Here is a 22,773-nt window from a genome sequence, read left to right as displayed (position 1 = left end):
AGGAACACACTTGTCCATACCAGGCCTCTGTTACATGAGCACTAAAAATTACTCACAAAATTTAAAACAAACTTACGATCTTAATTCTCCATCCAGGTCTTGCTGACGTAGCTTCCTGAAGTCCGCATCCAGTGCCTGGTAGTTTTCCTCCAATGTATCATAAAAGCCAGGAGCAGGCTTCTTTTCAAATGGGATTTCTGCATTGTAATCCACTCCTCTCTTCTTTTTCCTTTTCTTCTGGATCTCTATCCCCGCAGCTCTAAGTTCCCTCCTCTTCTGGAGAGCAGCAAGACGTCTGAGGAAACACAGAAAATGCTACTTAATTCAAAGTTAATGCCTCCTGTACAACAGTCACCTGCTAACATCAGATATTACTTAGGGATGAGATATTATTTATAAAATGTGATGGACCATAATAGCACTGACATTATTAAATGTTTATATTCCAGGAGCACCCAGATGCCCCAGTCAGGCTGCAGACTCATTATGCTAGGTGCTGTGCAAACACATCCAAAGATACGATGACACAGCCCCTGATGCCCTGAAAAGATTACAATCTAAACCCCTGATCCTGCAAAGACTTAAGTAAGTGCTTTAATTTGTACATTGCATGTAGTCCCAGTGAAGTCAATCTGAGTAATTCTATTGCATCAGTGTAAGCACACGCAAGTCTTTACAGGAGTGGGGCCCAAGAAGACGAGCAGCATATGAAGGATAGGGGAGAAGGGTACACCGTATCCTGCTGTTATATACACATTTGCAAATCATTATTTTTTAAAATCACTCTAACTAGATAAAGCAACTAATCACTCTAACTAGATAAAGTGGCAACTAATCGCATCTTTCTTTCAAGCATCATCAGCTTGCTCATTTCTTTTTGGCATCTCAGTAGAGATGGGTCTTGAAGAGAAGCTGAAAGAGGAGAGAGCAGTGGCTTCACAGATGGGTTCAGGAAAGGGATTCCATGTGAAAGGGACAGAGGGAGAAACTAAAAACTTAAGAGACAACAGAGCAGACAAGTGGAAGGGATGGGGTGTGTCTACCTAGCTTCTTCCAGCTGCTTCTCTCTTGCTTTTCTCTTGGCCTTCTTTCCCTGAGTATTAGCCAGACGTGCTCTAGCTTCAGATAGCATTTCAAGTTCATCTGCAAAAAAGTATAGAGAAAGAAGATTACCAATTTTTCACATTATATTGGGGAGCTGGGGGTTAATATTAAGATCAGAAGAAAACCTTTAGAAAGCTGCCAGGATCGGTGTGCCAGCATGGATTCCCCATGCCCTCTACATTCTCTCTTTACAACGAGCACAAACAACCAGATGAACACAAGAGATCAAGCCACCAACCAGATGAACCAAACAGATCACAAGAACATTCATAATGTTGGCAATATTTCACTGATGTACGATGCTGTTTAAACTGAAATCAGAATATTCCTAGTAAAAGGGAGATTGAGCACAATAATAGAAAACAATTTAATTTATATTTAGGCCTACACAATAATGATGACTGACCTATTATTATGATGACAGGAACATGACACTTGAGAAACTATTACTATTCAAGAACAGTCCTTATTCAATCTTCACCCGGGGCACCTTCATGGACTCCTACCCCTCCTAACAGTTAGTCTCAAATATTACTGGTGTAACACACAGAAGAATTTTTACTGGTACATTTCAGTAATGATTCATCTAGGAGACATTATCTGGTGTGAAGACACAGAGAGGAGCATTACCAGTGGAAGGGCAGTAAATAGTAGAAAGCCAGGCAGTGAAATAAAAAAAAACACCATCCAAGGAAACAGGTGATAAAGAGACAGAAGAGAAGGAGGGGAGCAGATCCAAAGGAGGAAGGCGACCATATGAAATTGGGGGGAGGGATAGCTCAGTGGTTTGAGCATTGGCCTGCTAAACCCAGGGTTGTGAGTTCAATCCTTGAGGGGGCCATTTAGGGATCTGGGGCAAAAATTGGGGATTGGTCCTGCTTTGATCAGGGGGTTGGACTAGATGATCTCCTGAGGTCCCTTCCAACCCTGATACTCTAAGATTCCATGAAACTGAAGAAAAGAAAGAGGAAACCTGAAAGACGAGAGTGAAACAGAGGACCTGAGGCAGAATACAAGATAAAGACTGTATGAGGAACAGAGATAGGAGCCTGAAAAAACAGAGAGAACAGAAGAGGCAGGATGATCAAACAAAGGCCAAAGGAACTGCAAGAGACTGAACTGTTAAAAAATACGGATACATGTAACATATTCTTAATTTACCTTCATCCATATCAATAGGATCTGGCCGGGCTGGTTTGGTTTCTGGATTTGGATCAATTTCTCCTGGTTTCAGTTTTCGAGGATCATCTGCAGTTTCTTCCTCATTGTCTCTCTGAGCAGCTTTATCCCTGCAAAGATGTACCAGCATGTTCAGGTGATATGACCCATTTTATGAATCTGGGGAAAATGAGCAACTCTCTCCTGAAATCCCAAACCCCCAAAAAAGCCCAAGAAATGTAAGCTGGTAGCTCACAGTAAATATTACAGACATTTACTAACTGCAGAGAAGAATTATGAAATCATTGAACACTAATATTTAAGCTACCAGAACAAAAGCATCACAAATTAATAAAAACAACCGAAAGAGAGGCAATGAAACATGCAAAGTGGACAAGTCAGCAGTAATGAGGGTGACAGGAGTGAACTCATCTGTTGTGGGTAACAGCTGTACATGGAAAGATATTGATAATAGAGAACTGCTGCACGACGGGCCTGCTAGCAACTCCTGCCAGGAAATGGGCCAGTCATTTCTCTCTCTGCCTCCCTCCAGACCACCAGGGACCAGGAGCATTTCCCATCAAGCTAGGTAGCCCAACCAAGCAGCCTACAGAAGGCCCAAGTCAACTGGAAGCCCTTCCAGCTGCAGCAGCAGGGAAGGAGAAGAGAATATGTCCACACAGCCAGCAACCTCCTGATGTCTATGTAACAAACTATAAACATTTTCATGCTATTTATGTTTAGCAAAATAGAGTCACTTACAACAGAAATTCATAGTGTTCCAAGCACTGCGCAGCTGTTCTTCCAATGATTGGAGCAATGGTCCTCCACTGGGTTGGCATTAGCTTGGCCAAGTGTAATAGTTTCTCCTCTTCTTCCCGTGACCATTCTGTTTTTTTGATACTTGGGTCCAGCCACTCGTACCTGTTACATGGTCGTAAAATTAAAGGAGGGCATTTCTGAGACAGTTTATGACAATTCAGTTGTGAGCAAGTCATATTGCTTCCACACACCATTATGATAGGATTTAGAATCTCATCCTGGATATATCTAATCTATGGTATTCAAAGACATGTATTATAGGTAGCACTTTTATACATAGAAAGCTTTATGTTTTGTTCTCATTTGTCATACAGATCTTCCCATCTCTCCTCATCCTCACTTTTTTTTGCCACAAGACAGGATTCACAAAACTAGCCTTTATTAGTAATGTGGTTTTACATACCATTTTCAAATGGTTACAAGAAATGGTGGAGAACAATTAAGGTCCCGATACTGCAAATACTTAAACACACACTTAATTTTAAGTATGCATGTAGTTCCATTAGATTATGCTTCCACTAAGTTTAGCATGTGCGCTTCAGTGTCTGCAGGATTGGGGTCTAAATCTCATATGGATTTGTTAGTACATGTGTGTTAATTTTAAGGGTTTGGGGTTTTTTGGTACACATTCAAATCTAGTACTGGAAAATAAAAAAAGGGGAGGCTAAACTGAATGGTCTGAAAGCCTCTTTATATTAATACAAAGAGCTTATTTAAAGTGAATTTTCTTTGTGCAGTTTCTTTCTGACAAATATCTCGTTAAAATATGTAAGTCAGACTACAAAGTGATTATTATGAACTTAATTTTCATAATGATCCTGTATCTTCAGTTTATGTGATGTCACTGATGTCATCCGTAAAGTGAATGGCTTTCTATTTTTGCTCATGTTACTTTCAAGGAATACAAGTTTGATATCTGCAGAAGATGACATCAAATAAGAATCATCTCTCTCTCCCCTGGACCTGAACCACTGACAAATTCTATAATAACCTTTAAATTCACACTAACTACGGATCTCGCTTTCCCATTTACTGTGTTCTCTACTTACCATCTGGCTTTGCATTGCTTTGCTGATTTTCTGTGCAACAAGGAAGCAATACGAGACCACTGGTTTTTGCCATATTTCATCACAGCTGCTTTAAGAATTTCATCCTTAAAACAAAAAGAATTCTTATTACAATGGGTCATTAGAAAACTTTATCAGAGATGAATGCTTGCTTTGAGCTCTGTGAGGAGAGATGGAGGAGAGGGTTTGATAAGGGTGGTGGCCAGGTGGGAAGGGCAAAGTAACCCTCTTTTCCCCAAAATTTTGCTCTCATCGAAGGTGAGTGAAGATTTAGGGCTGTTTCACCAATGTCATTAATGTTACAGTTGACATTTAAAATTACTATAGCTGAAAGAGGTTATCAAAAGAAAATTATTACCATTTACTTTGGGTATTTGACAGCACTTGGTGAATGGCCAGTTTCATCGTTTCTCCTGTACAGTAAGTTTCCAGGGTTGTGTGAATCCCTCACACAACAAGAGTGGTGAGAAAATATTTTTAACAATAGGACATTGTAAAAGCATGAAAATTGGGGCATATATGGCACCTAAAACCACTTTCAACTTTTATTAAATTGAGTAGATTTCAAGTTGATGATGTCCCTTTAATTGGAAGTTTCAAGTTTGCGATGGAAATTGAGCCAACTGGCTAAAGAACAGCAAGCTTTGAAAGTCCTAAAAGAAGAAGTCAATAACAAGACAAGCACTTGGTTGCAGATCTGGTCACAGCTAGAACTGTTTATTTTTTTATATTTGCATCCTAAACCTAAGCAAGTTTCTGTTCTTGTATAGTCATTTAATACAATACATGGCAGATTAACAGCCACTTCCTAGTCTCAACTTTGTTTGGGGATAGCGATCATTATGATATACATGATGTAGTGCACGTGATGTGTAGTATGAACAAAGTGTTGTTAGGAACACTTGTTTTTGTGACAAGGCAACTGTAGGCACACTTAATTTTACAGTTTAATGGCAAATATGTTACCTAGGAGTGCTAAAAGTTTTTGTACCAAACAAACAATGGCATATGAAATCTATTTATGAAATATCCCATTTGCAGGTGTTTCAACTGAAACAGCTGCAGATCCTGAGAAGACTTCAAACAGAGGAAAGAGGATATGATCTCCAAGTGTCATGAAATCTTCACCACAAGAATTCAATAAACATCAGCTCCATTTTTCACAGGGTTACCTCACAATAAAGTGTCCATTAGGGCTGACACTACATCACTACACTACATCAGGGCTGATACTACGTCACAAGACAAGGTGTGCACCATGACTTCCTGATGGCAGGTGACATAGTGAAGATAACGTCAAGACACTGGAATGCAAACCTGTGTTGAGATAGAACAGTTTTGTCTCAGAAGACAAAGTTATAGAAGCATCAATCCCATGAAAGAGAAAGAACTACATGTTCCCAAACCCAAACTTCCCCTCTTCCACAGAAGCCTTGCATTTCACTTTTATTAGAATAAAGTTAGAACCCCCAAATTTAGGAGATTATGGGAAGAAAGTTATGGACCTGTTGCAGACTATTCTAGCACGGAAACCATAAAGTGCATGCACTGGTACTGTGACCAGAGATGTGAACAAAAGCTGAAAAGCTCAGTTACCCTTTGAAGTTTTCCTAGGATGAGATGGCATCTTTTTCTAAGGGAAAGTCCACACTACTGCACTACATTGGCACAGCTGCACCGATGCAACTGTGCCGCTGTAGTGCGACTGGTGAAGATGCATTATGGTGACAGGAGAGCGCTCTTCCGTCAGGATAATTACTCCACCTCCATGAGAGGCGGAAGCTATATTGGCGGGAGAGCGTCTCCCTCCGACATAAAGCAATGTCCACACTGCGCTAAGTCGATGTAACTTATGTTGCTCACGGGGTGTTGTTTTCACACCCCTGAGCAACCTAAGTTACACTGACTTAAGTGGCAGTGTAGAGAAAAGCACATGGAGTGATCAAATAAGTGATCTACCAAGTGCTCCACAAATGCTTATTATAGCCCAGTCTATACAAGAAGAGTATCCATTGCCAACAACAGACATTTGCAGTTAAACTATGTTCCGCACCAGTTTAACTGCACAAAGTTGTTCTTCATAGTGTACACAAGTCTTCAGAGTGCATTGTGGCTTTAATCATAGGCTGCTGAGTTTTGGTTTGGGATACTACCGGGGAATAGATATATATTTTTAAATGAAAAAATCTTCTCTCTATATTTATCATACTTCCATCTCTTGCTGCAAGAGTCCATTTGCTACAAGTTAGCACCACAGCAATAACATTGATAAGATGTACAAATAATCACTGATCATTTTTTGCATGACCATCATGTAGCCACACATGTTTACTGTGAAACAATCACCAGAGTACAACACCAAATACAAGCACTTGCTTCGGTGTCATCCTGGTAAGACTCTAGCTTCTGTAGAGCCCTCAGAGGAGATGCATTCTTGAGGTCATCATCCTTTGAGAGGATAAGGACAAAGGGGAGAGAATATCTCTGAAGGTCTGAGAAGGTAGGAGAATACAGGCCTTGCCAGATGGAGGGAAACGTTTGTGCTTGTTATGTCAGGATATGACCCAACTTTAGCTAATTGAAGGACCACATAATTACTTTGTCAGAAATGCTTCTTACCACAGGAGATCAGCCTATACTTTTCCTCACCCTTCCTCATAGGGAGAGATAAAGCATTCTACAGAAAGAAACACTTTCCAGCACACAGGGACCCATGTGGCTCTGACCCCCTGGCCATGCGGAATACTCTGAACCCCAGCAGAGAGAACAGCTCCCAGCACACAGGGCACATGTGGACATGAGTACCCTACTCATACTGCACACTGGCGACCCAAGCCTGCAGAGGAACTGGTTCCCAGTGCACAAGGGGCCTGTCATAAATATAAAGGGAAGGGTAAACCCCTTTGAAATCCCTCCTGGCCAGGGGAAAGCTCCTCTCACCTGTAAAGGGTTAAGAAGCTAAAGGTAACCTCGCTGGCACCTGACCAAAATGACCAATGAGGAGACAAGATACTTTCAAAAGCTGGGAGGAGGGAGAGAAACAAAGGGTCTGTGTCGCTGTCTATATTCTGTCTTTGTCGGGGATAGACCAGGAATGGAGTCTTAGAACTTTTAGTAAGTAATCTAGCTAGGTACGTGTTAGATTATGATTTCTTTAAACGGCTGAGAAAAGAACTGTGCTGAATAGAATAACTATTTCTGTCTGTGTATCTTTTTTGTAACTTAAGGTTTTGCCTAGAGGGGTTCTCTATGTTTTTTAATCTAATTACCCTGTAAGGTATCTACCATCCTGATTTTACAGGGAGGATTTATTTATTTCTATTTACTACTATTTTTATTAAAAGTCTTCTTGTAAGAAAACTGAATGCTTTTTCATTGTTCTCAGATCCAAGGGTCTGGGTCTGTAGTCACCTAGGCAAATTGGTGAGGCTTTTTACCAAACCCTGTCAAGGAAGTGGGGTGCAAGGTTTTGGGAAGTATTTTGGGGGGAAGGACGTGTCCAAACAGCTCTTCCCCAGTAACCAGTATTAGTTTGGTGGTGGTAGCGGCCAGTCCAAGGACAACGGGTGGAATATTTTGTACCTTGGGGAAGTTTTGACCTAAGCTGGTAAAGATAAGCTTAGGAGGTTTTTCATGCAGGTCCCCACATCTGTACCCCAGAGTTCAGAGTGGGGGAGGAACCTTGACAGGGCCCCTGCCCATTTCTGCACACTGGGGACCACTGCCAGCACACAGATGCTCATGTGGATCTGAGACCCACAGCAGTGCTGTACACTGTGAACCCCAGCCTGCAGCAGAGCCAGCTCCCAGCACACAGGGCCCAGGCGGGTCTGTGCTCTCTGCTCATACTACACACTCGGTACCCCGGACTGCAGAAGGGACAGCTCCGAGCACACAGGGCCCAAGCGGATCTGGGCCCTCCCCGCGCTGCACACTGGGGACCCTCAAGTGTTAAGCAGGCGGGGGGGTGGGACGACGACGGCGGGGTCTCGAGAACCCGAGGCACATAAACGTATCTCGGAGACCATGCTGGAGACACCATCTGCGCATGCGCAAGACCCCCTCCAGCCCCCCGTTTCAGCGCATGCGCTCCGCTACCCCTTCTCGCTGCCGCGCAGAGGCTCAGCCGCCGACCCTGCGGGTGGGCCCCAAGAATGGAAGCGGCCCCTACCTCGGTGTTTCGCCACACGCCTCCTTTGATCATGATCCGCGGCATCTTGGCAGCGAAGGCGAGCGGGCTGCAAAAGAAAAGAGACGACGGCGGCGCACGAGAGACACCACTAGTCTCTCCGCGCTACGGGCGGTTGAGATTCTGCGCAGGCGCAGTTCGGACAAGGGCGCAGGGAATGTGACAAAACTCCGAGCCGACGCACAGTTAGTCCGTAAGTCGGAGCTGTACGCATGCGCATTGAGAGGGGACGAGGCTCCCGCCAGTCAAATTGTAAAAGCTGCGCGTGCGCAGCTCTGAAGGTGGAGGGAGGGGAAGAGACGAGCCGGGCTGGTGTACAGGGCTGCTCAGGGGCAGCCGGCATGGCTGGGAAGTATTGCCATAGCGCCATCTGGCGCCCGGCGGTGCTGCGGACACGGAACTCCGCCGGCTGGAAGCAACCTGCGGGACCCGGGGAGGGGGGAAGGAGACCCGATCCAGTACGAGCGAGATTGGGGGAAGGAGGGAGCGGGGCTGGGTGTGACCCTGGAGGTGAGACAGCCTCCTGTAATGCGGCGAGGGGGGCGCTGGAGGCGGCGTGTATGTGGTCTAGTGAAATCAGCGGGATTATTTGCTTGACTGAGTTAAAAATTTGGTCCTCTAAATATTACTCAAGTTGAATACAGATTTGCTTGACTGAGTTAAAAATTTGGTCCTCTAAATATTACTCAAGTTGAATACAGCCTGTTTTAGAATCAGTTACTAAACAGACCATGCATTTAAGTTCGAGTGATTAATGGTTGTTTACAAAAGACCATCTTTAGTGGTAAGAAACAAATGAGACAGAAGAGGAACATTTTCTTCACATACATCGACAGTCATGTACCCTGAAGGCCTTTTATATGTATGAAAATGTAAAGGAATGTATTTCATTTGTTTCACAGAGACCTTCAAGGGTACCTTGTTCCAAAAAGGACCATCATTTTTATATAGATTCACAATCTTTTCCTTGCTCTTACCTCAAAGCACATACCAAACAATGTATATTAATATTCCTCTTGAACACTGAGCTCTAATACCAAGAAAAAACATAGGACAGCCTTCACCTCATTGTAATTTTTTAATTATTTTTTTAAGCCAAATGCCTCCATTGACAGATAAATGAAGTGGTATAACTTATTACATGAAATGATGTAATTCACCTACACCCATTTACTTTTCACAAAGATGAATTTTATAATACTCTATACTCTGGAAAAGGCACAATGCAAGGCAATAAGAATTGTGGTGCACTGCATACAAAAACAGGACTAAAGTGTAAAAATCTGTCATTACCACATTTTTCCCAGTGGAGAGGCCATTCACTCTTCTGCTGTTTCAACAAGGTTTAGCTAGGTAAGATCAAAAGCAGTAGAGCATGTGCAGTTACACCTATAGAGCACTAGGGGCCCCCCATAGTATAGTACGTAACTTGCCCTTTTAAAGTGATTTTTGCTGCTTTCTTCAGCATTTGTGACTTCAATTATAAATCAAATTAAGAAAGCTTTTTATGTTTCAGACGTAGACTCTCCAGCATAACACACTTCTGTGCTATATTGAAATATCAGGAAAGATAGGCCATCTTAATAGAGGTTTTCACAGCTTGATAGGAGCCAAAATGCTACAGCATTAAGCATTGGTAATAAGAAAAACTCAACAGAAAACCAGGCACTTTTTGAAGGAGGAAAAAAAAAAAAAGAGCTAAAATATCTTTCAGGCCAAACTGTGCCCTATTCAGAGGCTATAGAAGCAGTTTGATGGGAGCCTAAGGGCTGCTCCTAATTCCGTAAAATGGAGCACACTGCAGCCACACTCTTTGGTAATATGGAGACCACCACCCTCTCCTCAGATCAAGAGAACAGCTAGTGTTGGAAACCTATAGTTTCTATACTACACCTCCATATTAATAAGGAAGACCACAAGATACATTTGGTAGATGTACCAGATCTCACTGTAGGTACCCATACTTCATACTCTCTTGTTTTCTAGCTCTACTTGTTCTGCAGTGCAACTTTCCTGTCTTGTGGCTTCGAAAAGATTAAAGAAAGGGATACCAAGAATCCCCTACTTTAGAGAGTTTTTCTTTTAATTTCCCAGTCTCTTAATCTTTTGCAGTAATTGTAACAGATGCTAGGCACAAAGTTCTGCCATTACAAATCCCCTGGGGCAAGTAGTGCTGGGGAAATCTTAGCATCATACATTGCAGATGCTCAAGTAACACCTACTCTTACAGCATGAAATAAAAAGCCCAATTCCATTCTTAGGTCTCCCACTTGCTGTATTTCTACTAAGTTGTAGCTAGATACTTTGTTGACCTAGCTCTTTGCTTGAGTGGACCTTGCACATGCAATTTTAAAGAGACAGTATAACATGATTTAATGAAATTCCTTTGAGGCAGTATATCAAAGTGTTAAGTTAGATTAATTTACCAATTTTTCCTTCTATTAACATCTTTAACATTACCATTGTGTTCCTTATATTTGAAGGAACCATAGTAATGTTATCTCCCTACAAGGGCAAAATTAAATATTTTAACAGCAAACACTGAATTTTATCCACCTTTGACATAAAGGGAAATTTTAGGATTTGAGACTAATGTTAGGAAAACACATTTTACAAACATTAAACTGTTTAATACAAATTGCTGAAATATACATACTACATATTTCTCTTATTTGTCCTTTGTAGAGGGCTAACAGAGGAATCTTCAAAAGATACAAGCGGCACTGAAAAGTATAAACTTGAATATTTCTGAAAAATATACCAGCATTTTGCCAAATGCATTTAAATCAACGGAGTAATTTCCTTCATCTAAAATAAAGAAAAAAGTTTGTCACAATCAGACAGACATTTGGAATAAACACTTCATTGATAATGACCTGTAACAACAAAGAACGTACGCAAACAAGCGGCTCTAGTAAAGTCTCCTTTAAGGAGACAGTTTAAACTGTAGGGATCTTAATAGATCCACAGCTTTTCCATCAAATCCTCTTAATGAAGGAGATTTTCTGATATGCAGCAGAACACTTGGAAAGCAAACATCAAATGGTAGGTTGGAGGTATCCATTATTTGTATCTTCTACTTCCTACTTCATTTCTTGCAAACAGTTTGGAACTTATCTTGCAAAGTGCTTTGAGGGGGTACAGTATTTTACAGGATTAGGCCTTTGAAGGACAGCAGTACAAAACTTTAAGAACATTTCTACTCAAGAGTCCAAATCAAGAGTTAAGCCTCAAAAGCTACTGATGCAGCAGCACTCATCAATGCTGAATCCTTATTAGTAACCTGTCTTCTAGGGTGTTCACACACACACACACACACACACACAAACATGCCCACTCTGTTTCTATAATCAATTATTGTAACTAGTGGTTTTATAAGTCATCCTCTTGCAGTATTAGGTAGGCATGGCAATATCAGTAGTTGCAGGAGGACTAATTTTTAACTAAATTTTTGATCTACAGGTTACTGATTTGTAAGAGAAGAATTTGATTTAAATTCTTTTCAGAAAGACATAGCATATTTTGGTTGTAAAACCCAAGTGAGTGGGACAGGGAAGATCTTAGTGTAAGGGTGACCCAGCAGTGGAGTACAGCCAACGTAGGAGCGCTGACATCAAACCCTCTCCTTGCTGACAGGACAGTGGTATGACGTTCGCTTACTGAATGGATGAGCATTAGCAGAAGTTTGTCTGAACATTCCAGTCTGAGCTAGTTTAAAACAGCCCCTTGTGACTTTTATAGGCCAACATAATTTAGAAACAGCTCTGAGGCTTCTTTAACGCAGTAGTGGAAGTAATGCTCATAGCAGTAGGGCAGTGTTTTATGTCAGCATTCCACACCATCCCCAGACTTCCACTCTATACACTGTGAGAATACCCAAGAGTCTGGTCCATAATCATTACCATGTCAATTTTACCTAGTGCCAGGTGAAGGCATTTCATATAGGTGGGATACAGGGCAAAGAGGAAGAAATTGTGCTCTTCTGCCAAGGTATAAGTTCAAACTACTGCAAAACTTCCTAGATCCAAGCTTGTAACTCAGGAATTTTAACAAATCCTGGTTTTATTTTCCAGTTTTTAAATGCTGTTTCTTATGTTTCTCTAAGAGATGTATGGTGGAAAGTGTTACACTGCACTTTTGGCATTTGTACATTTTTTTTATCCTTGTGTTTTTACATGTTTCTCTAGAGCACATTTATCCATGGTGGAAAACTCACTTGTTGCAGCGTAACTTTAAATGAGTTAGTAAGTGGCGCTTCAGGTGGCTAGAAGTGCGGAAAGCAAGAGCACACTGGTCACATTTGTATGGCTTTTCACCTGTATGAATTCTCAAATGCTGCTTAAAGTTTCCACTATGGGCAGTAGCATAGCCACACTCTTCACACTTGTATATTTTGACAGGTAGCAGTGATTGCGCTTTGACTTTGCTACTAACCAGGTTTTTTTCATCCGAGTGTGAAGCCAAATGCCACTTAAGGGACTGCCATTTGTCTGTTGAATAGTCACAGTTCCTACACTTAAGGCGTTCTATCTTTAAATGCACAAGCTTGTGTCGATTTAGATGACCTGAAGTACGAAACTTCTTCTGACAAGTGTCACAGCTGTAGGGCTTTTCACCTGTATGAATCCTTGTGTGTAGTTTGAGGTTGCTTAAAACATAAGTGATGTAATTACACTGTTCACACTTGTAAAGTTGTGGAAGACTTTGTGATGGTAGAACATGTTCATTTTCTTTGCCCTCATGAACATCCATCTGTTTCTGAAGGTTTTCTGAGCTGCATATGGAACGAACACACTTTAAGTCTTTTGAGGAACTAAGATCTTCCCTTTTAGGGCACGTGCCCTTATGTATTTCACAGTGCAGTTTAAGATTGTCTGAAGTGCTGCCCAAATAATGGCAGTGGCCACTTTCATGACCTTTCTTTATGTGCATAAGACTATGTCTCCGCAAATGGCTGGAGGTGCGAAACATCTTGTTGCACTCTTTACACTCAAATGGTTTTTCACCAGTGTGTATTCTAAAATGCAGCTTAAGGTTGCTAAAAATGTAAGTGGCATAATCACATTGTTGACACTTGAACAGTTTGTGAGAAGTCCCAACAGGAGGCTGTACATCAATACACTTAACATTTTCCTCAGCCTTGGGAGCCTTTGTAACAATCTCATTACATTCTTGAACTTGTGAATGAGCGACCTTCTGAAAAAACAGATGCTTCTCTTTGCAAAACACTATATCACACTGCTCGCTCTTGTAAATACTGAAAAGAGTTTCTGATCCAGTCCTCACAACAGGCAAATTGTTGGTTCCCTGGCTGCTTTGGCACATTGTTTTGCCAGAGCATATATTCATATCCTTCTCAAATTCATTCTCCTGTTCAAGTTCTGCTCCTGAAGCCAGCATTTCATGTTTCTCATTAAGCAGGTGATCATCCCATTTATTGTCAGAACCAGAAGAAACCCAGTCCTTTTGGTAATCGTTGTCATCTGTACATGCTTTGCTTTTATTGTATTCATTACTCTCATTTGCAAACATCTCATCACAGCCTTTAACTTGGCTATGAAATTTCTCATGAAAGCAGAGTAGTCCTTTAGTGTAAAATACTAAGTTACACTGATCACATGTATAGCTCTTTGGAGGACTTTTAGTTCTCTTCCCCTCGACAGGCAAGCCAAAGTGTTGCTGCCCTTGGCACAATTCTTTGGCAACATGTATATTTGTGTGTCTCTTTAAGCCACTTGTGCTTGTGAATGACGACTGGCAGAATTCACAGGAATACGGCTTAGCCCCTGTATGAATGTAACTGTGTTTCACCATACTTGCAAAATACAGTGAAAAAAATGTACAGAACCTGCATTTGTACAGTCTATAGCCAGCATGCCAGTACATGTGATTTAGCATATAGGACAAGCTAACACAAGAATAGTTACACTGGGGACACTGATAAGGCTGTCTGCCTTTATGTCCCTTCATATGATAAACAAAAAGTTTAGGATCTGGTGAAGCAAAGAGACAAATTTTACAAGAAAAAATAACTGGAGCATCTACAGTTTTACAGTCCCTTTCAATTTTGATGAAAAATTTCTCATACTTACTTTCCTTTTTTTTATTCGCAGATTGTGTTTTTGCTGGGGTCTCCTTCCTGGCTTTTTCAGTGTTCATACTTCTACCTTTTCTTGTCTTTTTCAACCTGGTCATTTTCTTATGAAATTTAAGATGGCGTTTAACGTTGACAGAAAAGAAAAAGCTTCTTTGGCAAAAGCAGCATTTGTGAATTTTTTTATCTTGATGTGCTGAACAAACATGTTTCTTTAGAGTATTTTTACTTGTACACACAGAGCTACAAAACCTGCATTTCAGATTCAGTGTCTTCTCATTCTTGTAGGTAGAACAAAATCCCACAGAAACAGCTTCACTGTTATGCGCATTACCTAGTAGGAATGTCTCTTCCTGATGCTTTACATTTGGGTGTTTTATAATCACATGAGAAAAATCACAAACTTCTCGCTTATCCATCTCCCTGGGAGATGGAATTACAGACTGATGAATAAGCTCTTCAGAAATATTTAATCCAGGATTATCACAAGCATTCATTGCCAAGTCCCCTACATCTTCTAGCAACTCTCCTGCTGTAGAAAAGTCACCATTAATACAAGTAAAAAAAATACTTTGGACTTGCTCTATTTCTTCTACAGCATTCAGATCTTCAAAGTTGCTATCCATTCCACAATTCAGAGTTTCATCTGTAGAGCCATTTCTCTTTCTTGTTCTGTCATCAGTTTTATTCTTTGCCTTCTCTAAAGGGACAGTACCTAAAAATGTAAGAAAATACATGTGATATGTCATCTAGTAATCTACAGCCTGGCATGATCTCAGTAACTCCCATCCAAGTTATGATACGCTAAACAGAGAAAACAAAAGAGCCCCAGTGATAAAACTGGAGAATTACTGACTGCCAGCAGAATTTATATTCAGAGTAGGGAATGTAACTCACTGATGCTAAAAAAGGTAAAATTATTTCCTTATATAATTTCACTCAGCTGTATTAGACGTGGACCACCACAACGTAACTACTGGTTCTCCCAGAGTATTCACCAACAGCCATATCTTCATAGCCCTTACCTCATCCTTATTGGTGAGCAAAGTTAAGTGCTAAATTAGGGACTAGAGGTATAAATAATGTATGGGAGGTGCCGGGCAAGCTTTCCCCAACAATATGGACAGAACTCCCAACCTGCAATACACCTCTTATTTTAGTCCTGGCCTATTTGTGAGCACAAACTGCTGGTTGGACAAAGTCTGTGCAGAAATTTTGTGCTGGGCATGAGAATGAGACCAAGCTCATTTTCATTCACACCAGTAAATCATGTACCACGTTTCTCCATACCATCATATAATGAACACTTCTGTGGAAAGGTCTTGAAAATGTACCTAATGCCTACTAGTCTGACGACTCAGTTTACTAGCCAGGGTGGAAAAATGCCTGTGCCACTATGGTGCCCCTCCACTCCAAATTAAAGGAACAGAAGAGCTGTGTACCATTATAACACTGGCAATCATCTTTCTATTTCATAAATGTACTGTGTGCACGTGCCTCTACTGGGGTGGTCAAGTAGCAGAAAAAAAAGTCACTGGGTATATCAAATTCCACCATTATTAATTTCTTTCCTATAATACAATATGGGAAAGATAAACCCTAACTTTATCCTGAGTTGTCTTCAGTGTACTTCCTTTCTCTTCCCCCTTTCCCACTCCTGTGTTTTGTACCTCTTTCTTTTCTCACTTCTTCCCCAAATCTCTCTCAATACCATACTTCTGTTTTTTTAACATTAGCTCATGACTACGTCCTTGTCCTTTTCTCTCTCTCTCTCTCTCTCTCTCTCTCTCTCTCACCTTCAGTCTCAACACATCTCTCTGCTTCTTTACAATGGAGTGCTGGCTGGTACTCTTGATTGCTGTCAGAGGAACCGATTGCAGAAGTCTCATGTTCCTTTCCATCTTTAAAAATTGCTCCTGGAATCAGCTGCCTATTTGTCTCAATAGTCAGACCATCTCTACCCTTATTGTCACCACATGAGAGAGGAAGAGGAACCTTTTGGCAATTGATGTCATCCTTGCTTTCGACACATCCATTTACCTCTCCAGGGTCCATTCTGGGAGCTGAAAGGCATGACACATCATTTTGGCTGGGTTTGCTACTGCCCAGAGCATATTGATCACTTAAAGAAATTTGGGCTGAATTTGATTTCTCAGACACACTCAGAGTAACCTGCTCTTCCTCTGGACATTTTAGAACATAATCTTCATTCAAGTGGGGCTGCACCTGACTCCTTAGAACATCACCACCACTTGAAGGCACCTGCTTTTCCTCTTTGCCTTTTTTTGGGCGATCACCATCATTCGAAGTGGCCACCTCTTCTTCTTCACTCTTCAAAATATCATCACCACTCAAAATTGCCTCCTCTTCGTCTTCACTTTCTAGAAAATCATCATCACTCAGCACAAAGATCGTGATGGGAAGGTCAATTTCAAAGACATCAGACTCTGAAAACAGACAAAAACCGTATTAGTGCTTTTTAAAAAAAACCAAAACATTCTCTTCAATGTAGAGTAAGACAGAGGCCCATCTACATAACCAAAAATTGCATTGTTATTTGGCAGTTCCAAGATCTACTGCCCACAACATTTCTAAGACACCTTGTTTCCATACCCATGCTTTACAGGCATTGCAACCACCAGCAGAACACACAAATCTCTGAGCACATCTCAGCCCAGCCTGTAGCTGTGTCAATGCAGGCCACACCAGTAATCTACATAGTGTGCAGTGTTACAGCTACGTCTCCCAGCTCCACTCCACAATGCAATCCCCATCAGCAGGCATAAGAACAATTACTATTATTTGTATTACAATAGAGCGTAAAGGCCACAACTGAGATCAGGATCTCATTATGCTAGGCACTGTACTCATATACTTGCACGCACTACGAATGTAAACTAACTTTGGGGCAGACGATCTAAATGTACAACATAGACAAAGGGTAGGAAGGGAAACAGGCACAGAGAGGGAAAGCGATTTGCTCAAAGTCACGCAAGAGGGCAGTGACATAGACAGGAATAGAATCCAAGTCTCCTGACTGCCAGTCCACTGCCCTATTCAGTAGGCCACACTGCCTCAAGCCATCAAGGCTCTCACTGGTCTTGGCTCTGCTAAAGAAATGTCTGGAGAGAATATGAAAAATAAATTATTAAACATAAGCTTTAATAAATATAAAAACAAAAGAAAAATTTTTCTTCTCTTCTAAATTAAAAAGTGTAATTTATAAGCATCTACATGAAGAGCTCTGTGTCCTATGTTCTTATAAAAATACAAAATCTAAAAAAAATCCCACCAACACACGTCTGTCTTTCCTCACACAGTTTTTTTAATTTCCTTTTGGGGAGGAGTGGCGGGGACAGGAAGGTGAGAAGAGGAATCAAGGGTCATCTTATCTAATTTAAATTCTTAACTCTTCAGGGAACAGGAATTTTGTGTTCCTTTTTGTCTGCAGAGCACCATGCTCAGCTACAGCACTGTCACAACATAAGAACAGCCATACTGGATCCAACCAATGGTGCATCTAGCCCAGTATCCTATCTTCCGACAGCGACCAATGCTTCAGGGGGAATGAACAAATAAGGGCAATTAATCTAGTGAGCCATCTCCTGTCGCCCAGTCCCAGCATCTGGCAGTCACAGGCTAAGGGACACCCAGAGCATGGGGTTACATTCTTCATCATCTCACAGACTTTAAGGTCAGGACCATCATGATCATCTGTCTGACCTCCTGCACATTCCAGGCCACAGAACCTCACCAACCCACTTCTGTAATAGACACCTAACCTCTGGCTGGTTACTGAAGTCCTCAAATCATGGTTTAAAGACTTCAAGTTACAGAGAATCCACTACACTATTTACACTAGTTTAAACCTACAAGTGACCCATGCTGCAGAGGAAGGCAAAAAAACCCACCAGGGTCTCTGCTAACCTTGCCTGAGAGAAAATTCTTTCCCAACCCCAAATATAGCATTCAGTTAGACTGAGCATATGGGCAAGACCCACCACCCAGACACCTGGGAAAGAATTCTCTCTAGTAACTCAGAACCTTCCCCATCTACTGTCCCTAATAGCCATTGATGGACCTATCCTCTGTGAAATTATCTAATGCTTTTTTTAACCCTGTTATACTTTTGGCCTTTACAACATTCCCAGGCATATTGTGAAGAAGCACTTTCTTGTGTTTGTTTTAAACCTGCAGCCCCTTAATTTCATCAGAAGATTCCTGGTTCTTATGTTATGTGAAGGAGTAAATTACACTTCCCTATTCACTTTCTCTATACCATTCAAGATTTTATAGACCTCTATCGTACACCCCTTAGTCTTTTCCATGAACATTCCCAGTCTTTTTAATCTCTCCTCCTATGGAAGCTGTTCCATATCCCTAATCATTTTTGTTACCCTTTTCTGTACCTTTTCAAATTCTAATACATCTTTTTTGAGATGGAGTGACCAGAACTGCATGCAGTAGTCAAGGTGTGGGCATACTATGGATTTATATAGTGGTATTATCTCATCTTTGGTCTTATTTATTCCTTTCCTATTTGTTTCAAACATTTTTAGCTTTTTTTTGACTGCTGCTGCATATTGAGTAGATGTTTTCAGAGAACTATTCACAATGACTCAACAACCCCTTTCTTGAGGTCAGAACAGCTAATTTAGATCCCATCATTTTGTATGTATAGTTGGGATGTTTTCCAATGTACGTTACTTTGTACTTAACAATGAATTTGTTATTGATCTTTGTTCTATGTTAGGACTGCTTACTGCAAACATATCTGGACACAGTACAGTAACTCCTCACTTAAAGTCATCCCAGTTAACGTTGTTTCGTTGCTGATCAGTTAGAAAACATGCTCGTTTAAAGTTATGCAATGCTCCCTTATAACGTCTTTTGGCAGCCACCTGCTTTGTCCACTGCTTGCAGGAAGAGCAGCCCATTGGAGCTAGCTGGTGGGGACTTGGAACCAGGGTGGACCAGCAGCCCCCCCATCAGCTCCCCGTTCCCCTAAGTTCTCTGTGTCGCAGCTGCACAACAGGCTATCAATTTCCGGGTAGTTCAGCTGTCCCTCCCCCCACTGCCATGTGCTGCTCCTACCCTCTGCCTTGGAGCTGCTTCCAGGAGTCCTGCTTGCTGTGCGTGGGGGTAGAAGGGGGCTAATGTCAGGGTGTCCTCCTGCACCCCACTTACCCCATCTCCATAGAGCAGGAGCGGGACACGACAGGGCACAGGGCTCAGGTCCAGGGCACAGGTCGGAGGGAGCTTGCCAGCAGCAGCTGCCTCAACTTGTTGATCTACTTAAAAAGGCAATGTACTTAGAGTGGGGTCAACGTACTTAAAGGGGCAATGCAAGTTTCTCTCTCTCACTCTCTCACACACACACAGTGTAGCTCTGTCTTTCTCTGCCATGCTGTCTCCCCTCCCTCCATTCCTGCTGCCTTGTAGAGTGTGAGGCTATATTAACAACTGTGTTCACCCTTGGGGGCTCAGCTGAGTGCTAGTTCATCGTTTAGCAGTAAGGCATTCCCTGGGAAATATCCCACCCTCTGACTTCACCTCAACCAAGAGTCACAATCATCATCGCTGTGTACCAATATTAAATGGTTTCTTTAAAATTTATATGATATATAGTCTTTTGTTTGGTGAAAAAAATTTCCCTGGAACCTAACACCCCCACCCCTTTACATTAATTCTTATGGGGAAATTAGATTTGCTTAACATCATTTCACTTGAAGTCGCATTTTTCAGGAACATAACTACATCATTAAGCGAGGAGTTACTGTAATTAGTACTACGAAAATTTCGGTGGATCCCTTAGCTTGCAGAACCAAGTCCCTCACGTCATTCAGCTTCATCTTGAGTGTTCACACTGTCGCCCCTGCAGGGCTTTGGGGGTCCTTTGGCATCGCTCCCCTGTTGTGTGGGACACAACATCCCAGGTTTATTACGTAGGAATTCAGGTGACAATCAATCAGTTTAACACAACCGCTACTCTGGATTTTGTTCCAGGTTACAAACCTCATTTCCCGATTCCAAGCGTAAGGCTTTGGGGTATCGCAGCGGACAGCGGCGCTCGCTTCGCCGAGGCGCTCAGGCGCCGGCGACTCAAATGGCACCACGGCTACTGCTTGGGCAGAACGGCCGGCGGCAGGGCCACGCTGCCCCCACCCGGCCGGGCAAGCGGAGCTCGCAGGCCCCCGCCGGCTCCAGTCCCCCGCCAACCCTCCGGCGGGCGGAGGGGAGCCTCGTTCTGAGCGTGCCTCCCGCCAGGCCCGGGGCGGCCCAGCGGCCCCCGCCTTTGTCCTCTCGTCCCAGCGGGGGTTGGGCCGCCCCGCAGCTCAGCCAGGCCGGGGAGCCCCAGCCGGCACCTCGCCCGCCCAGGGCTCTCCGCCTCGCCTCGCCGCCCCGACGCCCCCGGCCCGGCCCCCGCCTCAGCTGGAGCCCAGCCGGCCTCCTCCCGCTTCCAGATCCGGCCCGGAAACCGGCGGCTCCCGGCCACCAGGCACCTACCGCCGCTCCCTGCCGGCTCCGGACTCAGCAGCCCCGCCGACATGGCTCGGCCGGCCCGCGGCCTCAACTACCGCCTTGGAAACGTGCCACTACGCGTGCCCTGGGCTTCCCGCGCGCAGGCGCGTTCGAGGAGCGACGCCTCCGCCCGCCCCTTGTCAGGGAGAGCTTTGCTGGCGCAGGCGCATGCGCGGGGGAGGGCCCAGGCTGGGTAGCCTGTGCGCAGGCGCGGGGCCGGAGGGGAGGCCGCTGGCAGAGGCAGCCTGCGTGTCGTGGTGGAGGGCGCGGCGGCTGGTCGCGCTGCTGGGTGCGCGCCCTGCTCAACGTAGGGGCTGGCCCGCGGGCAAAGCCCACAGCGGGGATGCAAGGGGCAGAGCCCCCTACGCTTGGGAGTCTGGAGGGCGAGGCATCCCCCCCAGGAAGAGAAAAAGTTAAAAATAAGGGCACGAAACCCGACTACAGACCTGCCTGGTCTGGTAAAACGATTCATGGAACCTAAGTGACTCCTTTAAAACAGCCCCACATTTCAAAGGGGACCCCCTGTGGCTCCCCCCCATAAGTTTCCCCTTTTGGGGTGACCGAGCAGCAACTATAGCAGTAGGGGTCTCCATGAACAGACTTTCCTGGAAGGACACCCATTGGGGTCCCCACCCCAAGGAGCTAGCAGCCTTGCCCACCCCTGCATTAGGAATCTCTCCAAGGAGGTGCTGAGGCACTCAAGGCACAGGGCTATATATGCCCTCCCAGCTGGACTCTACCCCCGCCCCCCCCAAACCTGAGCAAACCCCTCTGGCTGACGATCTAAAGGGCACCCAGGTATAGGGGCAGCTGCACTAGGGTAGGTGAGTCCCCAGCCTGAGGGGAGGGCGTGACCATGCAATACATGTTTGGAAAAGGGTGGGGGGGGGGGATAATCACAGAGGGACTGGTGGCACCTTAAAGACTAACAGATTAATTTGGGCATAAGCTTTAGTAGGTACCACCGGACTCCTCGTTGTTTTGTGGATACAGACTAACACGGCTACCCCTCTAATACAGAGGGACTGGAGTCTCAGTGGAGTGGGCATGTCGGCCGGGACCCCTGGGAGAGACCAGGACACAGGACAGATGGGGTGGGGCTCAGGGCACAGTTGGGGACAAGGAGGTGGGAGGGGCTAGGATGCAGGGAGCAGATAGAAGGCTAGGAAAATGGGCAGGTGGGGCAGGACACTGGAGAAGGGGACTGGACACAGTAGGGAATAGGAAAGACTAGGAAAGGGGGCAGCCTTTTTCTTCACTACTTTGGTAAAACTGTACTAATCCCATCAATTTGCACAATGTTGCCCTAGATGTGTCCAACTCTTGTTTCTCCATATAAGTAAGATATGCAGACCTGAATTTGACCAACAGAATAATTATTCTATGATTTAGGATTCTAAAAAGCTAGAATCTAAGTGAGCTATGCCGAGCACATCTGTGAATGCCTTGGGGATTTTTTGCTTGTTTTGCTGGTAGTCTCAGCCATAAGCAGTTTTTTATATATTGACCTGGAAAGTATAAGCAAATGTTAGTTATCTGCATCGATGAAATATTTGTAAATTCATATACAAATGAGCTGCAGCCTTGGACTGTTAGGAAGTAGTTATTGGGGCTCTTAGGGTATGGTTTTCACAAATCAAGTAGGCCTAATTTGCCTGCACTATTCCTGTGATTATGCCTACAAATGGATATGTGCATGCAGAAACAGCCACATAGCTGCGTTGCTGAGGCTGTTGGATTCTAAAAGTAGCAAGACTTGACATTTCCTACAATTTTTTTTAAATATAAATCACATCAAAATGTTCAGATTCATAGAA

At 43.4% G+C, this 22,773-nt stretch overlaps 2 protein-coding genes and 1 long non-coding RNA gene across 4 annotated transcripts in view; 1 reads left to right on the top strand and 2 right to left on the bottom strand.

Annotated features, from left to right (window-relative positions):
* Nucleotides 1-8,494, bottom strand: part of CDC5L (cell division cycle 5 like) — a 48,692-nt gene extending 40,198 nt beyond the window's left edge. Inside the window, exons 1-6 of the mRNA XM_048845727.2 lie at nucleotides 8,323-8,494; nucleotides 4,134-4,237; nucleotides 3,025-3,186; nucleotides 2,266-2,393; nucleotides 1,044-1,143; nucleotides 77-295 (exon numbers count right to left, since the gene is read on the bottom strand). Of these exons, the coding sequence (XP_048701684.1) occupies nucleotides 77-295; nucleotides 1,044-1,143; nucleotides 2,266-2,393; nucleotides 3,025-3,186; nucleotides 4,134-4,237; nucleotides 8,323-8,367 (758 nt within the window). The 5' untranslated portion in view covers nucleotides 8,368-8,494. The remainder of the gene's footprint in view (nucleotides 1-76; nucleotides 296-1,043; nucleotides 1,144-2,265; nucleotides 2,394-3,024; nucleotides 3,187-4,133; nucleotides 4,238-8,322) is intronic.
* LOC142071500 (uncharacterized) overlaps nucleotides 8,421-22,773 on the top strand; it is a 36,505-nt gene continuing 22,152 nt past the window's right edge. Inside the window, exons 1-2 of one of the 2 annotated variants that reach the window (XR_012667540.1) lie at nucleotides 8,421-8,533; nucleotides 11,026-11,179. This is a non-coding gene — a long non-coding RNA (uncharacterized LOC142071500). Of the gene's footprint in view, nucleotides 8,534-11,025; nucleotides 11,180-22,773 lie in introns of those variants that run through there. The other variant, XR_012667539.1, reaches the window with a different exon arrangement.
* Nucleotides 9,406-21,079, bottom strand: LOC125634668 (uncharacterized). The gene is made up of 3 exons (XM_048845725.2): nucleotides 20,942-21,079; nucleotides 16,231-16,881; nucleotides 9,406-15,149 (listed from the first exon to the last, which is right to left on the bottom strand). The coding sequence occupies exons 1-3, from the start codon at nucleotides 20,982-20,984 to the stop codon at nucleotides 12,553-12,555; spliced, it is 3,291 nt and encodes a 1,096-aa protein (XP_048701682.2). The 5' UTR covers nucleotides 20,985-21,079; the 3' UTR covers nucleotides 9,406-12,552.

Source organism: Caretta caretta, chromosome 3, assembly GCF_965140235.1.
Source record: "Caretta caretta isolate rCarCar2 chromosome 3, rCarCar1.hap1, whole genome shotgun sequence".
Classification (NCBI taxonomy): domain Eukaryota; kingdom Metazoa; phylum Chordata; order Testudines; family Cheloniidae; genus Caretta; species Caretta caretta.
Note: the sequence above shows the minus strand (reverse complement) of the source record. Positions and strands in the feature narration are given on the sequence as shown.

Excerpts from the sequence above, each read along its gene's own strand:
- LOC125634668 (XM_048845725.2), bottom strand. The coding sequence starts at position 20,984 with ATGTCGGCGGGGCTGCTGAGTCCGGAGCCGGCAGGGAGCGGCG. Across the intron at positions 16,882-20,941 it reads GGAGCCGGCAGGGAGCGGCG|AGTCTGATGTCTTTGAAATT; the intron begins GTAGGTGCCTGG and ends GTCTGTTTTCAG. Across the intron at positions 15,150-16,230 it reads GAGATGTGTTGAGACTGAAG|GTACTGTCCCTTTAGAGAAG; the intron begins GTGAGAGAGAGA and ends TTACATTTTTAG.